This window comes from Tenrec ecaudatus, chromosome 15, assembly GCF_050624435.1.
Source record: "Tenrec ecaudatus isolate mTenEca1 chromosome 15, mTenEca1.hap1, whole genome shotgun sequence".
NCBI lineage: Eukaryota > Metazoa > Chordata > Mammalia > Afrosoricida > Tenrecidae > Tenrec > Tenrec ecaudatus.
In genome coordinates, this window is record NC_134544.1 from 14,406,284 (window position 1) to 14,433,119 (window position 26,836).

The 26,836-nt window shown below is 45.7% G+C and overlaps 1 protein-coding gene across 1 annotated transcript in view; it reads right to left on the reverse strand.

Moving 5' to 3' along the window:
- Nucleotides 1-26,836, reverse strand: part of PHLPP1 (PH domain and leucine rich repeat protein phosphatase 1) — a 191,883-nt gene that overhangs the window by 54,747 nt on the left and 110,300 nt on the right. The window contains exon 4 of the mRNA XM_075532660.1: nt 10,645-10,811. Within this exon, the coding sequence (XP_075388775.1) occupies nt 10,645-10,811 (167 nt within the window). The remainder of the gene's footprint in view (nt 1-10,644; nt 10,812-26,836) is intronic.

The following is a 26,836-nucleotide window of genomic DNA, read 5'->3' on the forward strand; positions in this document are numbered from 1 at the left end:
GGAAAACCTTAATTGTCTGCCCTACCTTCCAAATACTGTCCTCCTGAGACAGCCTGTGTACGCATCCTTCTACCGTTTTCCATCCATCTAAAAGACACACGTGCTGAGCACGAGTGTCTGAATGGAATCATACAACATATATTCTTCTACAACTTTTCACCTGATGCAAACAAGCCATCTTTCTAAGTCAGCACCTACAAGTTGAACACGTTCTTGTTGACAGCTGCCTAATACACAGAGAACAAATGTACTCATGCACTCCTCGGCGGACTGACATTATGCCCACTCCAAGTTTGCCACTGCTACAGCACGCCTGTCAGAGCGTTCCAGTCAGCTGTCCTGTTTGTGTCACTGGTTTCACTTCGGAGCATGGTGGCGCTCAATGAGCCGGAATTGGCTCCACAGCCACAAACAACACTTGAATTTTAAAACACAAAAATCTCAGAATGTCCATCGACTCCTGTGGTGACAAAAGCTGGTTTAAAATGAGGTGGATATTTGTTTGCGGCCTTCAGAAATACTAATGTTTGCTTGCGGGGTGCAGCCTCAAACCCGTGGAAGGTATTAAGTAATATATGGCATACACCCGGCATTATCATCACGTTACCTGAAAATCTCTGAGTCCTGAAACACCATGACCTCCAGAGTTTGAATAAGGAGCTGTGAAAACATACTTCTAAAAGTGTAACCAATAAATCTACGAGTAGGCACAACTTACATTTCACTACGGCCTGGAAATTACCCCAAGCTGTAGAAGTTCTCACTCCCAGCCAGCTTTGTGGAGCGGGTCCCTCCCACCATGATGCGCTCACCTGCACCGACTATCAGCATCCTTTCCTTTTTCGCTAACAGATGGGGGAAGGGCCTCAGGTCATTTCAGCTTGAATTGTTCAGTGGTGTTCAGCACCTTTGGGTGTAGTGGGGAGTGGTCTTTTCATTTCTTCTATTAAGTCCACCTTCTTTCCTTCACCCAGTTTTTCTACTGAGTCGTCTCATCAATTCAACTGGGGCTCTGCACGCCACACTCGGTGTGACATGCTGCAAATATTCTCTCCCAGCCCACTCTGCTCCTAGGAACTGTGGCCACCTGCTCCTTCAAATCTGATGCTGTGTCCTTTAAGGCCTATAAGTTCTGTCACCTCACTTGAGCAGGTCCTCTCCTTCCCTCCCAAAGTTCCCATGTACTTCCAAATTTTCTTTTTTCATTTGGATTTCTAAATCCACTTGCTATTTGCTTTTATAAATTTGTCACTGTGCAGAGACTTAACTATTATTTTTTTCTGGTAGCTATTCACACTAATGCCATTTGTTAAATAAGTCGCCCTTTTTAATATTCACTCAATTTAAATAAATTTCATAACCTAAGGAAAAGGAGAACAAACTGAAAGCTCACTGCTGTTCAAAGAGAGTCACCTGGGTAAAAATAAGTTACATTTACTTTGTCTATCCTTGTTTCCTGGGGGAGTTTGTAAAAAACCACTGCTTTTGTGCTGGTCACAGAGCCACAGTGGTACAGAGGGTTAGGCACTGGGCAGGTAACCACAAAGTCAACCGTTCAAACCCACCAGTCACTCTGCTGGAGGAAAATGAAGCGTTCTGCTCCCATAAACACTTAATCTCGTGGGAGGAATGGGGAGAGGTGGGGGTGAAAGGAGGACCCCATCATAAGGTTGGATATATAGCCCCTCCTGAGGGGGACGAATAACAGAAATCTGGGTACAGGGAGACAATGTATAAGACACGAAATTACAAGAATCATATATAATTGCTCAAGGATTCACAAGGGTGAGGGAGGGAGGAGGTAAAAAGGAGCTGATACCAAGTGCTCAAGTAGAAAGAAAATGTTTTGGAAGTGTTGATGGCAACATATGTACAAGTGTGCTTACTATAATTGAATACTGGATTGTTACAAGATTTGCAAAAGCCCCGCAATAAAATGATTAATAATAATAATAACACAAGATTAACCATCTTAGAAACGCAGAGGGGCAGTTCTGCCCGATCCTAAGGAAATGCTATTATGAGTCGGCATCGACTTGATGGCAAGTGAACATTGCTAGTCTTCCTAAGTGCCCACCTTAGGCTTTGAGCCTGATAAATATTTTAAGAAGATAGCTCTTTTGACAGGGTGCCTTGTCTCTTCCCCCTAGAAAGAACTGATCTTTGTAAGGCCATCCAAGTGGTTTCAGAATGCATCCTGAAGATACCTGCCTTCAAAAACATGAACTAAGTAAATGAATGACTGAAAGACCACCAAGCAACAACTTCTGTGATTTAACTTCCTGGCCCCTTTCAAATGCTGCCTCCTTTTGTGTGGACTCAGCCCTACTGTTAAGTTTTCACTTTTTTGCTCCAATCTGTCATTATACTGAGCACCCTGATTGCTCCCATGGTTATATAAGAAAGCAAAATCATTTTCAGATGTTGTGAGAGTCTCTCTCTTGAATTGAAGACAGAAAGGCAGATTGCGTTCTGTCCCTTGTCTCTGGGTGCAGTGGCATAAACAGCACCTGGATGTCATGTCTATTTCAGAATTGCTGGGAACACCTCCCTTTCCATGGCTTTCAGTTCCCACACTGCACTGTTTTGAACACCGCCAAATCCCATTGCCCTGTACTTGCCCTCCACGGTTGACTTCTTAGCTTCTTGGTTACAATCATCAATGTAAGCATGGGTTTTACCTTGTTTGGCGAAGCCCAAGAGAAGAACCCATGAGAAACTGTTCGCTACAGATGAGTAAACAAGCACAAATAAACCCATGCTTCCCTGGCTTGCTGGGTAGTCTGCCGGAGTTGGGGATGATAAAGTGGAAAACAGGCTTTGATTCTGAAAAGGAGTGTTGTGGTGTTGAGAGCGGCCTATTGGTAATACTTCTGAAATGAATCTGCATGAACATGTATTCCATTCTGTCCCAAGATCAGAGCAGCTCACACGCCTGTTCTCAGCAAGCACCTGTCCCCCGCCAGTCTTCTCGGTGTGCTCAGCAATGGCCACCACCACCAACCCCCCACGCTTCATCTGCATCATCATAAACGCCTCTGAGTACCAGCAAAGCAAGTCTCTTCCTTGTAGGCCAGAAAACAAACACATGACTACTGAACTTGGATAAAAATTAAAATTCACTGCCACAAAAGGATGGGATCACATCTTCTTCCTTAAGAATTGTAGGTGCTTAAAAAAAATCAAGATGAGTATATCAAAACTACAATTCAGAGACATAATTTTTCTACAATAACCACCAAAGAGAGAAACCACTCAAGTGTTTTAGTTCTCACAGCGATAATGACTAATGGATAAACTACTGTCAAAAAGGAACCTCAGTGCTTCTTGAAAGGATACTTGAGGCTTCTGCACAAAGCACATTGAGTCCCAGGGAGAGACAGTGGCATTGACCTCTGAGGAGCTTTGAAGTCAGAGAGTGGAACAAACCCATCGTAGGCGGCATGGATCTAGGTAATACATAAATCAGACATCTTTCCTTCCCTCAGGATACTTCCCTTACACACACACACATACACACACGCACGCATCCACTGTGTGTGGGTAGGGGTGGGGGTGGTGAGTACGCACCAAAAACTGTGCATTCTGAAAGAATCCAGAATTTGAGGCAAGAATAAGTATTTAGAAACCCTTTGCTAACAGTTTCCTGTTATCATAAGTTCCAAAGACATCACCAGGGAAAGATGGATGTGCCCAACTGAGGTTACTGTCAAATATCAAATATGCTTGTCAGCTGAATCACCAGGAGAAATGGCCATAGTTGACGACCTCCTTTTCCAAGCTCTATCATTACAAAGAAGAGTGGTATCAGAAGTATAGGTCCTCTTAGAAAAACCTGAAGTTCCATGCGCATTGGGTTTCGAAACCTTACTTAGGGGGTGTTAGTTGTAGAACTGGATGTGTATGTTTAACCCAACACAGGATTGAGGGGGGTAGTCTCCATCAGCAGTTTCTTTTGATAACTTTATTAGGGGTTCATACAACTCTTATCCCAATCCATCCAACCATTGTGTCAGGCACATTTGTACATTTGTTGCCATCATCATTCTCAAAACATCTGCTTTCTACTTGAGCCCTTGGCATCAGCCTTAATCATGCTGCTGAGTCCCAAGTTATCACCACCACCAACGACAAAATCAGGATCTTTTTTTTTGTTGGCGCTTATTACTGTTTCCCCAGGAGTTCCTCCTAGTAAGAAGTTGGTGCCCACTCAGAACAGTCACTCTCCACAGATAGTATGTTTGGCATGAAGCACTTTCTAAGGCTTAGTACAGCAAAGAGCTCACACTAAAATGAGAGGAGAGGGGAAGAGGGTAGAATACAAAAGCCTAACTGGAATCCAGCCCAGACTTTTGAAGACTCCCCTTTTAAGTGGGAAAGAAAAGTTAAAAACCATCTTAAATGATCCCAAGGAGTCAACAGGGCAAAGTGTAATTTAATAGAGGCTGCCTGATAAATAAATCTTTTGTTTCATTTTGAGTTCTTTCTTCTAAGAAGAAAATAGGCAATTATCAGAAATGAGTTTGGGAGCTTTAGCCAGAGAGAAGACTCACACAGACACAATCCCAGAGCCCTGAGCACCAAACAGGCCTGCCTTTGATCCAGTGCTCAGGGAATAAAACTGGGAATCCTTTGGAATGGAAAACTTCCCAAGAGGCTCAAAATTCCACTGGAAAAGCAAAGCTGGGTTAAGAAATGAACTTCCAGTGTTAGGCATGGTCAACTGAAAAAATGGGCATTCCAGGCATTTTATGTAATTCCTTCAAGACTTGACCAGCCTCACCAAATCCCAGGAGCGGGATCCCTTCCCAAGGAGATCAGTGTCTCTGAGCAGCACTTGTGCCAACTGTTGTTTCTTTAGAACAGTAGCCATGCCTTTGCCCGGCAGTTAGCAGCTCATGTCTGCTCGTGGCTCTCTCCCAGTGGCAGAGCATCTTCCAAGCGTGCTGAGCACCTCCGCAATGCCCCGCACTCCATAGCTTTCATTCTCTTGCACCCCTATTCTATTAACAACATACACACAACCAAATCAGCTCCATTCCTTCCCTCCCATTGGAGACACCCTCCCCGACCTGATGCTTTCCAACTCAAGTAAATTCCACATCCAAGGCTCAAGTCACTCCTTTCCTCCAAGGCTTTAAATCCCATGTCTCCACCACCCAAAGGTAATCTTTATTTTGGGTGGCAGAATACTAGCTACACTAAATGCTCAAAGCATGTTGGGGTCCTCTCTTGTGAAAGTTTTTAAGGCCACATTCTTGATTGTGGGAAAACCAATACTACAACCGGTATTTCTTAAGGGACGGCTAGATAATGCATGCTCGCTCGCTCTCCTCCTTCTCTGATATATCTAGAGAGAGCTTTTTTCTTGTGGTAACTATGCTGTAAGTCACTCAGAAAATATTAAATACAACATCACGTTTTTAAAAACTTCAAGTTTTAACCAAGCATTGCATCTTTACAGGACAGGCTCTTTGTTAAACTACTTAATCATTTGCCCAATTTTCAATAGTCAGAATGAAACCACTTAAGTGTATGTACTTTCATTATCATCAATTTCTCAAGGACTTGCTGAAATAGAGGCTGTCTTGAAAACTGGAGTAGGAGAAGTGACTTCTAAATCACAGTAGTCTAAGATAAAGATGTTTGCATCCAACAATGCAATGACAAACTTGTCATCGTGTGGGGGCAGGTACCAGAAACATGCGCGCGTACACACCACTCCAACTCTGCTTCTGAGTTTCCCTGTCACTTTCTAAACACTGTGGAGGGGGGGGATCTCTCGCCCATAACAAACTTCAGATCCTTCAAGGCAATGTTACTTCCTAGGAAACTATGAAATATTATAAACTAAAAAGAGCTAAATTTATCAGTAGAGTAACAATCATGACCAGAAGTTTGGCTTAGTATAAATAGGTTCATGCTGCTTTGACTATCATATTAAAAGCAATCTAGCTAAGACATGGGAAGGAACATTACAGTTCTTGAATTTAAAACTGGCAAAAAGTCCTCTTTACTGACTCAGCAAACAACTGATGTATTTTGTTAAAAACCACTCTTCCTTATAAAATACCAATCACAAAAGTACTCCCACCTAAGTTCTGCCTAAGAAGATAGAGTTAATGTCAGACGCATCCTGCTAGGAGTTGTCCTGTGTGAGTAAATCAGTGGGTTACAACTAGGGAGATCGGGATCAGGGCAAGAACCATGAGCAGGACACTGGAGGACCCTGAGTTTGTCTCTCCTCTGTATTTTGAAAGCCAACTCGCAGAGCTCCAGAGCAATAAAGGCAAAACAAACCACCGTGGGTCCAAGAACAATGTTTTCCTTCTGAAACTGCTGACCTGTGTCTGTACATCAGCATGCCGTCTCTCCAGACTGGGGGGCTGCTGTAAACACCAATTGAAATGGTCTGTGAAAGGCGCTAATTCAGTGAAGTGGAAATTTCCCCCAGGAAGAAGAATAAAGGGGAAGTCAAGCTAGAAGGTCTCAGAGCTCTTGTGTCACAAATGAGCCCCTACTCTGTCCACCCTGGGGTCTACCCTAGAGCACTGTGACCCCAACAGTCACTACTGGGAGCTAGGGGTAGAAACTGAAGAATTCATGCTCTCCAATATGCTCCCAGGAAAACTCGTTCAAGAGACCTATCAGCGTAGATTCCATAACTTTACACACACACACTTGCATGCATGCAATTAAAACACATGGCTCTCTCTCACAGCCACTGTGCTAACAGTACTCAAAAAGCTACATTATGCTTTCTAATGTCTGTGTGTCTATATACACAGCTTTCTGAAGCATGCTTTCTGGTTGTACCTCCCATCTTTAAAATGCGTATGTATGTGGGATGTGTGTAAATTCAAGGAAAAACTGGATGATTTCTTCATTCTCTTTCCCACAAACTTTGGAAGCCCCGTTAGTTCTACTCTGTCCTGCAGCATCGCCATGAGTCAGCATCAACCTCATGGCAGTGAGTTTGGGTTGTGGTCCTACACTTATCGGTAGTATTCTTTGAAGTCTTAGAGGAGTTTAGAGACTTTGGAAACCAAATGAGATCTCTCTTAGCTTAGGGGGTGGGGACTAAGACCCCCATCTGAATGGGGTGAAACAGAAATGGGTCTGAGGCATGTTCGTCCACAGGGTGGCCCCAGCAGCTTCGTTGCCACTCAGTCCTCTAGAGCCAATGCGGTGTTCTTAGCGGACCTTCCCCGCGTTTCAAGCAGGAGAAAGAACAAAACAGAAGCCTTTTTAAAACCTTCTATCAATCAGAGTCACAGTTCTACGCTCAAGTACAAGCTGGTGATGCACATGCTAGCATGGGTAAATGAAAGCAGCCAGACATGAAAGTACACCCTTCACGATCCAGTCTTCTCAAGTACAAGAACAGGGCAAACCACCTAACGATGGCAGCTGTCAGGAGGGGGGCTGGGGGATAACGAGAGGCGGGAGACGGGGGGTACCCTTTTCTCTATTTTTGTTATACCAAAAGGTTTCCTGAAGGTTACCCGGAGAGTAATCAGACCCCAGGTCTTCCCGTGCCCCCACCCCCTTTCCAGCAGGAGATGGATCACTCCCTGGGAAAACTGAACCATAGGGCCCCTGGTTCAAAGTCACCACACACAGCAGGAAACAAACACGAGAGACTGTTCTGAAAACAGAAGGTTCTGGTAAAAATGCACACAGGAAACCTTGAGACTGCCGCTCTCTTCCCCGGCAAGCCCCCTGACTCTTGGCTGCCAGGTACGCACTGCCCAGGCAGAAGGCCAAGGGATGACTGTCACCTCAGGGCAGAGACACACAGAAACATCTCTGGAGGCTCCTCTTCTGCAGGGAGGCTGTGCGGCTGGAGTTCCTGACCATAGGCACTCAAAGCCCAGTCCCCAATGCAGTGCACACTATTCAATCATGGCAGAGAGTAAAGGGCCACCAGATATTCAGCCTTCTAACATAAAAGTCAGAGACCTAGACTAGAGGGGAAAGAAGGAAGTGAAACAATGCAAGTGGGTGTGCGTGTGTGACTGGATGCATGTGTGTGGAGTCACTGGTAGTGTGAAAGGGTAGCATGGGCTCGCTGCTAACAAAGGCTGGCAATTTGCTTGGTAGTTTGATTCCACCCAGAAATGTCTCAGGAAGAGCCGGCAATTTACTTCTTAAAAATCAGGGGAGCAGGCTTCACCTCTGACATCATAGGTTGCCATAAACTGGGTTTGACATGATGGCCACCGGCTTGTTTTACAGTTTAGCTGAATCTTGAATTTTCTTTGCTTAGAGCATTGTTGCCTTTGACATCATGAGCCTTTTGGCTTCATAGGATGGCTTAGGAAGTGTTCTCCCTGGCTGCTGGTTTCAGAAGCTTTAAACGGAACAGAGTTAGTCTTCTGTAAGTAGCGGTGCCACGTGGCCCCACACTTGCTCTGGTTGGTCTGGCTAACTGATTCCATCCTAGCACGTGCTATAGAAACATGCGGGGTTAGGCGGAGTAAAGGCAACGTTTTTGTCATTAAGAAACAAAACTAAGCCAGTCCAGCAGTGCAGCCCTGGAGATACAAAGTGAACTGGGGCGGGCAAGGTCGGCAGAGGGGGGAAGAGGTAAGCTAGGGCGTGGAGAATAGACAGGGACAAGGACATGAACGAAAAAAACCCTAACAGGACAGCATGGGGCTGGAGGGCCCCCCACCCCTTCAAACACTGCCAGCAGTGCAGGCTTGCATCCTCTTGGAGTGCTTGGGGCCCTCGGTGACCTCCATGTTGGCATTTCACTTATTTATTTCATAGACACGAGGCCTGGAGTGTCATAGTCTCCAGTGTAATAAAAAGTGTTTCAGTTTTATTTTGGTTTAGGCTTTAGTCTTCTGTTCAGTGTTATGTAAAATTCAAACAAACAAGGCTGGTAATAGAGATCACACAATATTCATGATGAGCTTTTCCAAATGTTAACATTTTATCCCTTCTGGCCATATACATCTCCAATTCTTTAACTTTTTAAAGAAAGCATTTTATTATCCATAAAAGCCTCTACAATCCTTGTCTGATCACACCCCCATCCTCTCCAGAAGACAGCTGCTCCTCTAAATTCAGCGCACATCAGAAATGAACACATTGATTGGCCCTCCAGACAGCGATCTGAACTGTATCGGGGACCAGTCTCCTGCTCACTTAAAAGAATGACTGTCTTAGAAAGAGCATCGCTTCGGAAAAACCACCATTGACATATACTGCCAGTGACGCCATTCAAGCTCTAAATGGAAAACTTTTCAAAACTTGTGTTTGTAGTGAGCTTGACAACTTCCCAATAGTTAAAGACTTTTTCTGACGAGGGCCGTGGTGACATTAACAGATGTGATTTCTTGAAACTGTATAATGAAACCTAACTAGGACAATAGCTACATTCCACATGGCCAGTATTTTTCAAAGGACCAACACTTTCCTTAGTCGTAATATATGCATGAGGAAAGACTCCAAGTGCACAGGATCTTCAAGTAATAATAGCCAACCACCACTGGTGGGGCTTTTAACATTCCACACAGTCAGAACGAGCCTCGAAGAAGTGACCATTTGTCAAGCTTGCCAAGAGTATCCACAATGATCTGAAAATGCCATTTCCAATGACACATTTTCTCCATCTTCCAGTGACCTGTCTGCATAAACTTTATAGTAGGATTTTAAATAGACAGTTTTATTCCTGGATATTGAGAACCATGGACATAAAACCACAATCATTAATTGCTATAGTTTAAACCCTAATCCTGTCAGTCACTTGAAAACCAGTGACTCTTTACTTGAAGTAGTTAATATTCTCCTGCTACAAATATGTTAGCTGTTCCATTTACTACAGAAGCAAAACTGGCCGTTGCTCTTAATTAGAAAGGAGATGAATTTGAATGGTAAAATTTTAAATGTATTAGACAACACTCGAGCAAAGTCCTTTCTCTCTAGTTATAAAGGAATTAATCCCATTGATTTGGCATGTGACTCCTGAAACCTACAGAGTAATCACCCAGATGACCTGGTGTTAATGGATTTAAAATTTGGTTCTTAGGTTTTTAAAATGTCCCTTCATTGGAAATAACAATAATTCATGAATTATCAAGGGGTCGTAAAGGAGGAAAGAAGGGTGAGGCTCAAGTAGAAAGAAAATGTTTTAAAAATGATGATTGACAACAAATGTACAAATGTGCTTGACGCAACTGATATAATGTATGTATTTGATAAGAGCTCCATGAGCGCCCCAATAAAATGGTTTATAAAAAGAAGCCCCTTCATTGAAAAAAACTGACCATTTTTTCAAAGAAACCATTTTTAATCTGACCAAACCCCCATAGTTCAGAAGCAAAGCACCAAAGGCCTTAACTTTTCACCGACCCCTCTGTGGATGTAGAAATAATTTTAAAAGAATGGTTCCTATACAAATCTCCCCAGTAAAGGACTATCACAGAATATTATTTTCAAAGGCTGAAACCTTGAAAACAATTTTTAGGCTGAGACCTGATGTACAAAGATCTCACAAATAAAATTTCATCCCCGACCTGCTGAAAAAGAAAGGTTTATACACATTAGCTTTTTTTCCAAAAGGTCAGCTAGTTCCAGCCCCACGGGGCAGCTGGTTTCCCGGCCTGCGTCATGCCCCAGCTCCCGGCGGCTCACCTCTGCAGCTCGTGAAGCCCTCTGGCAGCTGGCGGGCTGGAGCCATGTCTCAGGAAGTTCTGCTTTAGATTGAGATGAGTGAGGTCTTGGCTGTAAAAGAGGTTGGCAGGCAGATGCTCCAGGCTACAGCACGAGAGGTCCACTGAGCTAATACGCTGTGAGGCAACCTGGCGGGAGAGACGAAGACAATTTCGCGTGAACACTGTCCACCTCCTAGGACAACTTTCCGCACAGAAATAAGACACTGCTATTTGGGAGCACACATGGGCTATGCCAACAGAGCAGCCACCTGGCACAAAACTGAGCTGAGGTTTTGCCGTGGCTTGGCTGGCTGCAAAGAGCAGTGATTTTATTGAGGTCCAATTGGGGCAATGTTGCAGACACAGTTGGGGGTGGTAGTGGGTCATGGGGGCAGGAGGGTTGAGAGCACAGGTCTTGAGGAGACTATAGAGAAGAAACAGGGCACACCAGCTGAAGTGAGCAGAGGGGAGGGAGTGCTGTAGGGGCTGATGTGAAACAGCGCAAGTCCTGTGGCCTCAGCCCCAGCCATGACGACAACCCAGTCACTGAACCTGACCAAGCCCATGCCCTGCCCTCTACTGACCCTCCGGTTGTCTCCCTTACAGAACTCCACTGAGATGCTTATAAATCCATTCTGAGTTGCTCCAGTTGATCTTCTAATTAGAATTTACTATTGCTTTTTGTGGCTAAATGTTTATCCTCATGCCCTCCTGAGTAAAAGACTGTTCGGCAGGACTCTGGTACCCATGGCCCTGGCAAGAGTTGACGTTGTCTTTCTGACATGCTCTCTCCACTGGCCAGGCTATAGAACTAGGCTTCCGCTCTCTGCTCTCGGCTTGGCGCTGCCTCTCCTCCCAGGAGCATTGAAGGTTCTAAGACTTGGGCTGGTTCTCCTTCCAGCTCTTCTCTCTTTAGTAAAACCTTAGTAAAGCTTCGCAATCATCTGCTTCACCTCCTTCCCTTTTGTCCAACTCCCGGTTTCCATGACCATATTACAGAAGGCAGGAGAACAGGGCCCATAGGAGTATGGGCCCTCATCTCCCTGCTGGCAGAGAGCTGATACCTTGTTTTCATGCCTAGCACAGAGAAAAAATTCGAATCAGTGTTTACTGCTGCTATTTCATTACCACAACTATTACTACTTCTAAATGAATGATACACATTTGACAACCATTGAAACTAAAATTCTCCTGATACTAAGGTGCTATTCCAAAGAAAAAGTGCATGACATGCACTCTGCTAGTGGCATACTTGAGCAGAGAGAAAAATTACTGTGCACACAGAGCGAAGGGGACTGCAATGAGAGTAACCTGACACACGAGACTTTAAAAGGGAACCCTGAGTTTGCCTTTTAGCAATTCCAGCTTTTCTTGAATGTTCACCCTATTAAGAAGAGGAAGCAAGAGTCCAGTAAGGCAAACCCCCTGTATAAACCAAACGACATGAGAAGAGCAGGCTCTTGCTGGGCCTGGTTGGCAGGTGGAACACACCAGGCCCACAGATCCCCTGGAGCAACTGTTCAGAAGATTCGAGGGGGAGGCACACAAGCAGTCGATCACATCTTCAAAATTATGGGCTGAGCATTCAGCAATCACCGAGACCTGCCAGCACCCAAGACCGGACAAGAGACCATCTCTGTCCCAGAAGGACACGAGGAGACATGAGGAGCATAAAGAGGCCTCGAGGACAGAATGCCCCCATCCAGAGTGGAGACTGAGAGAAGGGCTACAGTTTTTGAGCACCTATAATCTTCCCTCTACTCTTTTGAGAGCCTTCAAGCCTGCACTGATAGGTTCTGCGAACAGCAGCCTGAGGGATCTCAACACCCACCCTCAGACATCCTGGACTGGCCCAAGGGCACCTGCAAGGGGCAGATTGGGCCAATGGGGAACCCTGTCTGTGGGCTAAATAGTCTAAAGCCAGAAGAGAACCTACAGTTTAGAACGCTGGATGCAACCAGATCCATAAGTCTGAAGTTGGACAGAGGAAAGAGCAAGCCAGCTGCAGAATGGTGCAACAGAGGATATGGCCCCTTCTGGAAACGCGTGCTTACTGTGCACAGACAGGAATCCCAGATCATGTGTGAACAGGTGCGATGAAATAAAGCTATAAAGCCATCTGCTGGCCACATGTCAAATTAATGGTTTCCTCCATAGGCAAGGCAGGAAAGGAAGCTAGGAGAGGGGCATACCGAGTGTGCGCTCCTCGAAGGCAGAGGCCAGAAGAGAGGAAGGAATTATGCCAGTATGTCAACAACAGGGCCGACAGTATGTGCAAATTGCTGTTACCCTTTGTACTTTTCAGTGCATGTGCCGGGTATGTGTGTGTGTGTGTGTGTAACATATTTTAAAAACCCTCAAAGTTTTCCACTTAAATATAAGATCAGCCCTTGGGCTGACCTGCTAGTCAGGGTTGATATCTGGGGTGCACCAGGGAGAGGGGGTGAGTCTTCTTTCTGTAAACAAAGGCTAGTTTGAGGCTGAGTCCTCTCTAATGAGCTAAATGATGGCACCCCTGAAGCTATGTCCCCTTCCTGTTCCCTGGGATCTGAAAGTCACCTTAAATGACAGAGCTGAGATTCAGTTACGGATCTGGAGGACAGGATCTGAACTGGAACGCTCCTGGGTCAGCCTGACATAGCATGTTCATGTCCTTCTGAGAGCGAGGTGGAAGATACTCCAGAGAGAAGAGGAGGCAGGACTGGTGTGATGCCAACACCAGGCAAGGGACGCTGGGGCCACCAGCCAGAAAGCAAGGAGGCCCATGCCTGCCTTCTATTTGGCTCCAGAGCCTGGTAGGAGCTGGGGTGGGGCTGTTACTGTTCTTCGGACACCTTGGTTTCAGCCTTCTGGCCTGAGAGAACCCAGTTCTGTTGTACTCTGTCACCAGGTGGTGGCACCTGATTGCAGCAGCCATAGGAGACAAATTCACTATCTTTATGCTTGCTGTAGTATTTCTCACTTTCATTCACGATGTGATTCATGAATAGTTGCTATGTGCCTGTTACTGTTTTAAGTAAACACTCGTAAATGAAACAAACATGATTTCCTTCGTCAAGCTTACCTCAAAAATAAATGCTAGTATGATCCAGAAGTGGTGATTATTGTGCAAGAAAAGGGACTCGGGACCACCGGGAAGGAATAGATGCAACTGACTGAGAGGGTCACAGGGTCCTCACTAGGGAGGTGACATCTGAACCCAAAGGAGCTAAAAGCTTTATCTCAACCAAGGATGGAGAATCTTTTTTCTGTCAAGGGTGTGTTTATTAATAAGACCTTCTGAGGGCCAGACTGGTCAAACAGTTAATTAACTCACCACAATGCGATGGCTGGAATTGAAGTGTGTGAGATTAGCCAGCATTATTGATTTTGTGGACCTTAATCAGACCACGGGCTGAACACTCCCCAGCCCTGATCTAACTAAAGAAGGACGTCCCAGGCATGGGAAACAGTCGGTACAAAGGCCTCAGGAAAGGGGTGTGCCTGGCACATTCAAGGGAGAAGCAGCAGAACTCAGAAAGGGAAGGCGGGGAGGGGCCAGGACGGCCTTAGTGGTCACTGTAAGGGCTGGGGCTTCTACTGGCAGCACAATGATCTGAAAAGCAGTTTTTAAAGAGATGCAACCAGAATGCTCCTTAGACGCCAAGATGGCGGGACTTTAGCCCACTGAGGGGGAGGCATGATTTTACACAAATAATGCACACACTGTACAATTTTTTGCAAACCACACAACCTTCTCAGGTATGAGTTTCCTGTGCATGTAAAGCACATTACATGCAAGGGCCTGTTACTTGTGTGGGCAAGTTATTTTCAAAAATATAATACTTTGGACATGTCGTTAAGAAGGATCATTCGCTAGAAAAGGTCATCGTGTTAGTACACCAGAGGGTCAGCAAACACCAGAGCCTCCCTTAAAGAGATGAGTGGGCCGACAGCCGCAACAATGGGCTCAAACAGAGCCAGGATCTTGACAGCAGCGCAGGACCAGGCGGAGCTTTGTTCTGTTATTTTGTTTGCTATGAGTCCACGCCTAACAAACAAGAACTGTGGCATTTACTGTGGGCAGAATGGGAAGCCGCGCAAAGTTCAGAGAAGAGGTGTGACGTCTGAATTTGCTCAAGAATGGGCCCCTTCTCCTCACTGGCCCTCCCTCCTCGGTTAGCTCAACCCTACCTCCCTCATCAACCCTATCACACGGAGACTGCTTTATGGAAGACAAGCTCGACTTTGGTGGAAGAGCCAAATGGAAAGCTCTCTCTGAACAACAAAGCCTGTGATTAAATGTTGAGTATTAACTTTGATCCTGCTCCTCAGGTTGCACTGTAAGAGATCCCAGTCGGTCCTGCGGGAACCCCAGAGGGGGACAGGCCCCAGGATCCTGCGAGCACTGGAGTGAGAGTGGTCTAGAGGGGTCATGAGACAATAGACATGTTATACCGGTAGGGAACTGCCAAGAAGAGTACAAAGGCCAGCCCTGCATCCTCTGCCCAGCCCTGCTCCGTGGCAACAGGGATGGCCCAAGTCCTTCTCCCAGACCCATCTGGGCACCTTAGAAACGTATCTCCATTTCAAAGGTGAGAGGTCAAAGAAGTCACAGAGTGGTTAAATCCCAGGCCCAAAGTCACATAGTAAAAGACACAGACCCATAATCTGAGCAAGAGGCTGTACTACGAGCCTATGAACTTTAGTTAGCAAGGCAGAGTCTGAGATGAAGTTTTTACTTTAACCAGAAAGGCGGCTCCCTCCAACTCCCATGATAAAACAACAACATAATCCCTCATACTAGAGCAACTGGAGAGCTGATGAAGTGGGCAAGGGAAGTGTGAGCCTTAGGAATGAAGATAAGGCAGAAACACGTCCAGTTGGGCAGGGCAAGCCAGTTGCTGACCACACACAGATTTCTGAGAAGTGGGGAAGCCTGAAGCAGGCATCCTGGGTCCTGCACCACTCCTGCCTCACACAGCATGCCTAATTAGGTTACAGAGTTGCCACCTGCTGAGTATATAATGAAATGTATAGGGTTACACACATGTGAAAAGGGGAATAAATATGTACACCTAGAAATGATCTCAAACCTTTGCTACAGAATGCACAACTAGTCACAAAAGGAATGGCAAGTCTTTGGGGCAAAAACTGCTGTGTGTCCCTCGGCTAGATCCCCCAACATGAAGACAGGGAGGATGCTGAGGGGGAGGCCAGGTGAGTTGGCACCTAGGAGAAAGGGTGTGGGTGGGCTTCACAGATGCAGGGTGTGGGAGACACTCCCAGGCTTACTAGCTATGTGTTCTTGGATAAGCCACTTCACCCATCTGCCCTTCAGTTTCCTCAATGGGAATCTGAGACACCTGCCCTAACCAACTAACTAGCACCACATCACTAGCTGCCTGGAGCTGTGTCAGAGGAAACTGTGCTCCCTTTGTTTTCAACAACTGGTTGTTCAAAGTAGACAGCAGGCCTTTCCTCTAAGGCAGTGGTTCTCAACCTTCCTCATGCCGCGACCCTTTCATACAGTTCCTCATGTTGTGGGGAACCCTGACCATCAAGTTATTTTCGTTGCTACTTCATCACTGTCATTTTGCTACTGTTATGAAATCAGGCAACCCCTGTGAAAGGGTCGTTCGACCCCCAAAGGGATCACGACCCACAGGTTGAGAACAGCTGCTCTAAGGCACCCCTGGGTATCCTTGAACTTCCAACCTTTCAGTTCATAGCTGAGCAAATTGGTTGTGTACACCACTCAGAAGCGCCACCAGTAAGTAGAGTTGCTAAAAATAATCAAACTCATCTTGTTCAGGAAACCCAGGAAAAGCTCTGTCGACTGAGGAAGCTGAGTCCACATGCACGCTGCCGTTAAAACGGGCTGAGCTCCTCCACGCAGTCAAACCCAGCAGAACATCACAGATGCAACAGACGCACCTCACAGATCATCGACGAACAAGCAGCAATTACAACCAACTGAACGGATTCAAGCTGCGGAAGATCAGGGTAGGGTATGCATGTTGGGTGATTAACTACAAGGTCAGTGGATTGAAACCACCAGCCACTCCATGGGAAAAAGATGAAGCGTCCTCCTCCTGTGGATTACAGCCTCAGAAACCGACAAGGACAGTTCTGTCCTATCCTATTGGGTCATGATAGGTCAGAATTGATGGCAGAGGTATACTTAAAAAAATTTTTTAATTAAGGCTGATAATGTAGAGATAATAAAATCTCTCTTCCCGTCTATGACTCTGCATGCTCTAGAGCAGGGGCGTCAAACTGGTGGCCCATGGGCCCCTGCTCTAGAGTATACAATCCAGTGAGCATAAATACCAACCACCTGTGCAGTTTGTCCGTTCTTCCAAATGAACTTGTTAACATTCAGTAAAACCTGCTAACACCAGAACCCGTGTGAGGCAGAAGCCTGTTAGAGATGGAAACTCAAATATTTCCCACCAGAATGGTGACTATGTGGTGGCAGGGCTGCCCCCATCAACAGTGAACAGGGAGAGCTGGAAACCCAAGACAGTCCCACTGAGTGCTGGCTCTCATTGTCTACGAGAAAAGTTCATTTGTCCTTCACAATGTCTCCCAATCAAACATGCAAGGTGGAAATGGAGAGGATAATACGAACAGCAAGGTTCTCAGGCAACTGCGGAGGCTTTCACACATTCTCAAGCATGTTACTCAGTGTGGCGCTTGCCCAAGTGCTCACTGCTCCTCGGTCTACTTTTCGGACACTTAGGCCAAATGGTGCCTCTGCTCTGAATCATCCAGTGAATCGCCTCCATCCTAGCATGCTCTCAAAGTCATCACTGTCTCTGGCAACAGGACCACACCCTGCATCCCTCGTGGTCCTCCCCACAGCTCGCTCCATTGGGAGCAAGCACCTCCCACAGGGAAAGGGCCGGTATAGAATGATGCTCCTGGGATTTTCTTCTTTGGTTCAAAGTCACCATCCACTCCTCAGGAGGAAGATAAGGTTGGCTGCTCCCAAAGAGGTTTACAAAGCCTCAGAAACCCTCTTCAGGGTGCCTATGAGTGGGTACCGACTCTTCCATGGCAGTAGGTTTGGTTCCGTATACGTTCTGTCGATGTACTCATCCTCACTGCAGAACAGGTTCAAAATTAAGCAGGATGGCCAAAGCAGCTGCAGCAGCCTCTGGTCCTGCCAGTGTGAAGTCACTAAGTGCTCTGACCCAGCCTTCAGTGATGGGGAAATTAGGCCCCTGGCTACAGCAAGCACCTCCAGGGAGTTCTCTAGACCGCTGTAAACAATTCCTTACCTCAGCTGACCTAGTTTTATTCCCACCCTCAGAGCAGGCTTTGGGGAGTAAAGGGGTGAGAGAAGATACTACCGGAACATCCTCTCCTCAGCTCCACCAGCCAAGCAGTCTATCAACATTCCTCACTTTGCTTTCATGGTTATCAGTACAACTGCAGTAGTTTTCATCATCAAACAAATTTTCATTTTCAAGAAAAATTTCATTCCTAGTTCTCCATAACATGTTTGTTCCTCTCTCTCTCTCTCCACACACACACACACACACACACACACACACACACACACACACACACACACACACGCCAGTTATAAGAAATGCCTTACTTGATCCCAGATCTTTTTAACTCATAATAGTATCTCATTTTTTATCTGGTACTAGTTACTTTTTCATAAAAATTGTCCAATGACAAATGTAGAAAAACTTACTAAAAATTCATCGTGGCATGTACATTAGCAATGTCCTAATCAGAGCATCAGAGCCCTGGTGACACAGGGGCTAAGCACTTGGCTGCTAACTGAAAGGCCAGTAGTTCAAACCCATTTGGAACTCCTCACGAGAAAAGATCTGGTGATGTGTTCCCATCAAAATCACAGCCCAGGAAATCTTATGAGGACAATGCCACCCTGTCACACGGAATCGCTATCAGGTGAAATCACTCAGACTGCTACAGTAACAGCAGCAGAAGCATGTCAGGCTTCCAAGCTTGGATCTAGTAAATTATAGCTGAAATCCAAGTACCGTATCCTTTATTTGTTTTAAAGATTAAATAATATAGACCTATGAATATACCCATACATATATTTTCACATGATCCTAAACCAGCTGAAGTTGTTCACTGGAGACTTGGCCGCTGAAGAAAGATCTGGAGAGATAACCACTGACAGGCAAAGATAGCAGAAGTGATTCAACGAGGAAAGTGCATCCAGGGAAGAAAAACCAACAACAAAGCACGCTGTGACCCTCAGACTGCAGCTGACAAGGTGCCGGCGGAAGCATAGGTAAGAGCATGAAGAGACGTACAGGCCCGAGAAGAAAGCAAGAGGCACCTGGCCCATCAGAGCACCAGAGGGATCATACTGGGAAGCCTTCCCTCTCCCTTTGTGCGGTGAGGAAGAGAATGGGTCTCGGCTGAGGGAGCTGCACCCTTGAGGTTGTGGTGTCACCCTGACGGAACAATTCCTTCTGTGTGCATACTTAGACTCCAGGTACCACTCTTTGTCCTGGAGAGCTGCCGCCTGTCTTCAAAGGCTGAGCCTCTTGAGGATGCAGACAATGGAACGACATCACAGGTAAGCCTGGGCCAGGTGTCATGCGGGCAGTGTACAAAGAACACTCATCTGGGCCAGAAGAGTGAGTGCAGTTCCACAGGCACCTACTGAGGCTTGTACGTGCCCAAGACACTGCCGAAGCAGGTGGGGCTGTGGTTGTCTGATGGGCTCCCCACCCCAGAGTGCCTCAACTGCAGATGTGGCCCAGGGAGCCCATTGTCCAAGACTCAAAGAAGGATGGCCCCAGCAGGCTTGCCAAGCCACCACCATTATGGCCAGGCACCCACAGAAACCCCATTGTGCTTCTCAACAACAACAAGCCCTAGAGCTCAGCTTGGGTGGAGATCAAATCCGAACTCAGAGTTCCTTCCCCATTTCCTTATTGGCAGAAACCGTGTAAACAATCTCCTTATGTGAAAACCTGAGCGGGTTCCTGACAGAACATCATCACGGCAGCATGTCCCCAAGGGTGGTGCTTCCTTGACAAAGATGAAGGGAAAAAGGAAAACACGTACCTTCCAACTTCCTGATAAAAGTAATAGTAGAAATATATCTCAAATGATTCTATTATAAGAATAGCTACTATCATGTAAAGTACAAAAACCAGGATACCTACATTCACGAGTCCTAGAGATCACTGATATTTTTTCAATCAATTCCCAATATTCCTCAAGTTATAAATCAGACTAACGGGAAGTTGGGGGGAATTTACTCCTTTAGAATAGTTGTAGGAAAATAAACATTCTGGTTTAAAATATGGGATGGTCAAAAATATGTGAATATATAATGAGGACTAGACTATTTAGAATAATGTACATTAATACAGACAGGAACTGGGAACAAGGGGAATCCAGGACAGATGATCCCTTCAGGACCTGTGGTGAGTGGCGATACCAGGAGGGTGGAGGGAAGGTGGGGTGAAAGGGGGAACCGATTACAAGGATCTACATATGACCTCCTCCCTGGGGGACAGACAACAGAAAAGTGGGTAAAGGGAGATGTCAGACAATGTAAGACATGATAAAATAATAATAATTTATAAATTATCAAGGGTTCATTGGGGGGGATGAAGAGTTGACACCAAGGGCTCAAGTATAAAGTAAATGTTTTGAGAATGATGAGGGCAAAAAATGTACAAATGTGCTTGAGACAATGGATGGATGCATGGATTGTGATAAGAGTTGTACGAGTCCCCAATAAAATGATTTTAAAAATAATAATTATGTTTTTACACTGAAAAAGACTCAACCTCAAAATATAACAAAACCAGACACAGGGATCTGGTTGATTGTATATCTGTTCAGTTGTTGATATATCATTATTAGACCAATTTTCAAATAATGAGACCACCTGGAAACCAATGTACTCTGTCTCGGATGATAAAGGAGGCATTTTAGATTCTTAAAATACCTCTGGACCATCACTGGAGAACATGGTGGATGAGAGTAGATGTCGGTATCTCGGCCACTTTAGAAACAGCTCCGGTCAATGCCCTGTGTGGTAAAATCACCTCTCAGGCACGATGGAGTCACCTGAGTCCTGCTGGCAACTATGTACACAAAGCACTTTGATATTCCACTACTACTGGAACTGTGGTGTCCCATTAAGGCACTGCAAGCCGCTAGACGTGCTACTGAAGAAAAGGACAAGAAGAGAGCAGGACATGCTGCATTAAGCAGTGGGTGGAGACTTTACACTTGCAATGAGAGGCTTCTTTGTAACTGCAGTGAGAAGGGATACCTCTTTCACTGTGGTGGGATTGTAAATACATCCAGCACTGTGGAAAGCAAGAGATGGGATGAGAAATACATCCAGGGATCCCTCTGCTGGACATACATCCTTAAATGAACAGACACGCGCACACTCATGTGCACTGCAACACTGTGCACAATCGTAAGAAGATGGAAACAAACTAAATGCCCACCTGGGTAGCCAGTGCGTTATACGTGCACAGTGGAATGCTATGCATTGCTACAGAACCAGGACGCCACTAAGCACCCCATGGCATGCCCAGTATATGCTGAGTGAAATTAGCCAATCACAAAAGAGCAAATATTGGAAGTGCTATTGAAGAAAAGGAACAAGGCCACTGTTATTTGTTGTGGGGGAGGTTTGCACAAAACAAGATAAAGGTTTTCATACTGAAAGGAATCGACTCTGGAGTCTGCCTAAGTGGGGAGGGAAGACTAAGAACGGGACTGGAGTGATGACAGGTGCGAGCTTGGGTTAAGTGGGAGAAGGTGGTCCAAGAGCAGAAACCAGGAAATCAAGGAGCAGGAGGGTAACTACTGAGGGGCTGACTAGTGGCTGAACTGTTGAATAATACAGAGTTGATCTGAAATGTAAATCCCCACCCAATTTACAATGTTTAAAAAATGTTTAACCACAGAGAAGCTTCTTCATAAAGACTCAGCCCAAAGCCCCTGTGGCACCTGTCTCACAAAGGCACTCAGGAAGCATCTGGAACAGTACTGGGCACAGAAGAAAAGCTACCAAAAGGTTACGTTAATGCGGCTAGCATTAGTGTTGTCACTGCGGCATTGATCCAGCATGCTCACCATTCTATTAACAAAACCTATCTATCAACAGGCCGAGGAGGACAAGAGCTGTGTTATTTTACTGTTGACCTCCCAGTAAAAACTAATTTACTTTGGACACATGTCTCGAGGGAAATAATGGCCACATGCCCTATGCTGAGCAGATGATAGCTGCAGGGTGTCAGCAAACCAAAGCACACCCGGAAAGGACACTAGAACAGGGATCTGGGAAGCCAAGGGACAGGATGGACGGTTGGAACCATTCTCCCCAAGAACAGAGCTGAGGGGGTGCATGTGGCCCTGGGGTGCTGCAATGGGTGGGGCAGCAGGGGGCAGTGCGAGGGCACGGGAATCATGGCAACTCCTCAACTACAAAGAGGTTACAGAGCAGAGTGGAATCTCCCTGTGCTAACACGGGCCACTGAGTACACAGACTTCAGCATAGCTGAGTAAGGACACCCAGCCCTCGCAGACATTCCATGCACCCGCGATGCTCCTGACAGTGTCCTGTCAGGGAGGAAGTCAGGGAGCCAAAGGGTCGTTTTCAATCCTTAAACGTCTCTGGGCTGTGAGTCATTGGATGACAACTCGATTTTGAGGCTCAACTGCAGGACACTGAAAGAACAGGCCAAATCATGCTTCAGGATGGAATTCAGACAACTGCAACCACGAATGCCACCCTTTGGCAGTTACTTAACAAAGACCCTTCCCAATCCTAAAATGCCATGCTGTAACTTTAAAGTACAGCTGCCAATCCCTGTCTCAAAGGGAGAATGCATTTCATTAAGCATAATGTATTTTACAGATAAAATCCACCTGTATTTCAAAGTCTAAGTAACAGACATCCTGGCTCCTCTCACTCAGAGGTCCACCAAGTACCTCAGCGCCACATTTCCCCTTGAAAAAGAGCCCAAAGGCGTTCTTCCGCACCCCCTCATTTCAGCCCTCCGGGGACACCCCTGAGAGTCAAACAGGGCTGGGGAAAGGGGAAGGGCAGGTGAGGGGACGAGGGGAAGTTTAAAATGGCAACAAAAGATGCAAATAAACACTATTTCACAAAGGCAACACTTTTGTTATGATGTGGTAAGCAAATGAGGTCTGTCTTCTTTATTTGTATAAAATTGAAGTACAAAAATTGGGAGAAGCAGTAAATTAAATATTTTAAAACTGACACACCTAGAGCCGAAGTGAAATCTGTTCTTCAGGAATACATGTAACTAGACTTTCAGAAACAAAAATCTCCCCAGGGCAAGCAAATTAGAATGGATTAGCTGTGTGGAAATAAGATTGGAGCAGACCAAGCAAGATTATGACTGCAAAGAGATTAGCCTAATATTCTTACTAACTTGGACTCTGGAGATGATCAGTTTTATGCATTATAAAAACAAAATCTAATACAACTCAAACTGTTTCTTCCTTAGCTTAAATGTAGGAGCTAGCAGCAGCACAGTGGTTAAGCTCCCAGTTACAGGCTGGAAGGTCAGCTGTTCAAACCCACTCAGCAGCTCCCGAGGAAGACCAAGAGAGCAATTCTTCCCGCACAGGGGACGGCACCAAGAAAAACCAACGCCACACCTCCAAACAGCTTCAATTTACAGTCCCTCATCTCAGAATGCCACTTCATACTGGGAAAATCTCCGAGCCTTTTATATAGAAATCCACTTCATAAAAAATATTTGGCAATGTATAGCCAGAACGCCACAGAAAGGGAAGTGGAACTAGCAGACCATGTGCAGAGCAGCCACCATGGTTCTACCTCTTACCAGCTCCTAGGTGTCCGGTGTGCATGCTGTGCCATAGCCACACCCTTACATGCCACGAGGGGGCCTCTACACCCATTCACTGCCACCCTCACCCCCACCGCCTGGAAGTCTCCTGGACCCCTCAAACTTCCTCTATTACATTCCCAATTGCTTCTCCTGTCTTCACTACATACTCAGTAAGTACAGGGGCAACCTTCTCGGGGCAGGGCTACATTTGATAAGCTCCATCCAAGTGGCTCACACTCTCGCTCCTACTTCAGAACCTACAAAAGGCCTGCGAGATCGTCCTAGGTCATCTGGTCCCGGGTTCTTCATCTGAATAGTAGATATAAAATGTGAAGTGGGGCCTCCACGGAAGTGCTGGGCTCCTCGACAGAAAAGTACTGAGGGCAGAGCTGTTTTAGCACCAAAAACCCCTGTAACCAACCACAGACCCCGCAGTCCCTAGAAGACAAATGACAGATCACAGGCACAAAAAGCAGCGCATTCCCTACACTGTGCTTCAAATTACAAGGCAAATACACACAAAAGATGACCAAGAGTAACAGTATAGGGCTCCTCCCAGCTACCTCCAACAACAGCATCCATATGCCGGGAACCTCTATTCTCTTACACGAGGATGATGTGACTCAACAGTTAGTGACAGAATCTGCTAGTCCACCTGGACCATAAAACACTGTCGGTGTTCAAGCCCATGGACGCGAACATTCAAGTGTTATTCACCACGTATGATTTCACCTGGTGTGCAATGTGGCCCTGGCATGCCCCTCCTGTGCACATAAAGGGTGAACACACCTCCCTGGCAAGCCGAGGGTCACCACCATGTTCTCCTTTCCTCCAGCTTAATGTCCCAGAATCAAAACGCCTCAGAGAAAGACCTCGGAGAAAAAGCCACTGTGACGGCCCCAGTCACCTACAACTACCCCCATGTCAGCCACTGTCAACACACACAGAGACAGACCCACGGCAATCTGGTCTTCATGAGCTAGCTCCAAATCCACAGAGCTGGGTTCAAACCACACTCTTCAGCTAGCCAGTGTGACCCGGGGTACAGGCCAGCGGAAGAGGACACAGTGTGCCTTTCCTTGGTATGCAAAACAGGAGAGCAGAACTGTTTGAAAGACACAAAATGTTTGTTATGAGGTAGCGGATTTCAAACCACAGGACTCTGCCCCTTTCAATTCAGTCATTCTACTGTTCAAATGCAAAACACATCATTCTGAAGTGTGCCAAGTAATAACTCTATCTGTACCTTCATTAAGCTAATCAATACAGAGAATGAAAGAGCTATCAGATACAAAGTTAAAAGAGCAACTCATAATGTGCTCTTTCCCCACCACTGTTTGGTAATCTCTTTGGGATCACACACCATTTGATGATTTCAGCAATAAAACACAAGGATCCATTCTCTAATATCAATAATCTGAACATAAGGTTTGTTAAAGGGGCCACAATTGTGCGAATTTTCTATTCTTTAAAACAAACACAGATAATGGCATTGTGATTATATTTTCTAAGCGAGTTTTTATGTGTCAGACAGAGAGAGAGAGAGGCAAGCTTTGGGTGAAACCATAGATGTCTGGGATTTGCTTCATAAACATCGAGGGGAGTGGTCTATAAATAAAACACAGCTGGCCATGAGTTGATTAACTGGGGAGTTGGCTATAGGCATGAGGAATAACTATACTAGACTACTTCATTCTATCTTAACGTCTTACTATGAATTAGGTGACGGTTTACAGGACGGATCATCAGTTTCACATTCATCAATTCATCTGCACTTTGATTCAATTCCTCCACTGCAATCCCCTCAGTGCACCACCATTTAACCTACTTCCTGCAGTCTCTGTTTCACTCCTCCTTCCTCTCGACTTTGTCCTGCAGTAAATGCTGCCCCCTTGATCTTCAATGGTTCATTATTGTAACTAGGATGGGAGCCCTAGTGACCTAGTGGTAAAGCACTGGGCTGCTAATTGCAAGATCAGCAGTTCAAAACGCCCAGGCATTCAAGGGATCAATTCAAGGCTTTCTACTCCCAGAGTTACAGACCCTTTCTGAAAAGCAGTCACAGGGTCAGTCAACATATGTGACGTGTCGCAGAGATGGACAGCAAGGCAGTCAGCTCTTCTCTGAGGTGGCTCACTGTGTGATGATAGGAGCATCTCCACCAGCCTAAGATCCACTGAGTACATGTGCGCCTGTCACCCAATGTGTACAATTAGAGGCTGTTTACGAAACTTCTCAAGCATGTTGTGCTTAATGTTTCAGGGAGGGCTTTACAGCCAATGGTGTAATCCTCCCTGAGGAGCTATTTCCTTCATAGCATCCACCACGAACTAACGCCCAAAATAAAAATGCCAGCACCACTGCTCTGAGTATTATTTTGGCAACCAAAGCTGGATGATAAGATGAAATTGGAAAAACAATAAATAATCATACAAGGGCCAGTTTCATAGAACACATCTCATTAGCAACCTTTTGGAAACCTGATAGTAAATACCCAGAAGCATACACAGTAGACAAAGAATTTTACTTTGAAATTACTTATCTAATTTATTTTTATTTGAAAATAACTAGAATTTGTTTTAGCTTTGACCTAGCCTGACTGAGGTGGGAAGGGTCATTGGAACACAGAAACCCTGCCTCGCCTTTCGCCTTTCGGAGGCTGCTTTGTTTTCCTATTAAAAACCCTTATCAAGATGAATCCTCATTTAAACATCAGGATGTAAAGACAATCCTTTCTATGACTGTTTTGTTTCTCAATAAGAAGAAACTGTTTCCATAGTAACACGGAGTATGACTAATTATGTAACCTGCTAATACCTACACAAGGAAGAGCAGATGCCAATGGGAAGGGGAAGCCAGAAGCAGAGGGGGCTTTGGGGGCACCGCATCAACCCCCACTCCATGCTCTGGAGAGGGGCATCCCCCTCCCTCCCAGCAGTCCCAACCCACTCTCTGACACTGGTTTAAAGGCCACGAGACTCTCGTGAGGCTACTCTCAACAGAGAAAAGAGAAAGCAGAAAGTGCACACTTTATACTAGTTCTAGACCTCCTCACCCTGTCCCTTACAGCTCATCGCCCCTTCAGCTAGCAAAATATAATAACTTGTTTCAAAAAATTGAAAAGTGCATCTGGCTTTTGAGATTGCAGAAAGGAAACACAACAGCTACATCTAAAATTTTCACACACTAAAGTTTTTGTCCTCTGTTACCCCTCTGACTTTTCGGGGGGGGGGGGGGGCGGGGCGGGAATCTTCATTTTTTCTCTTAATGTCTGCCATTCTTTATTATTTTCACCAAGAGGCTGCTATGGGCATTAAGAACAGAAGGCCTCTT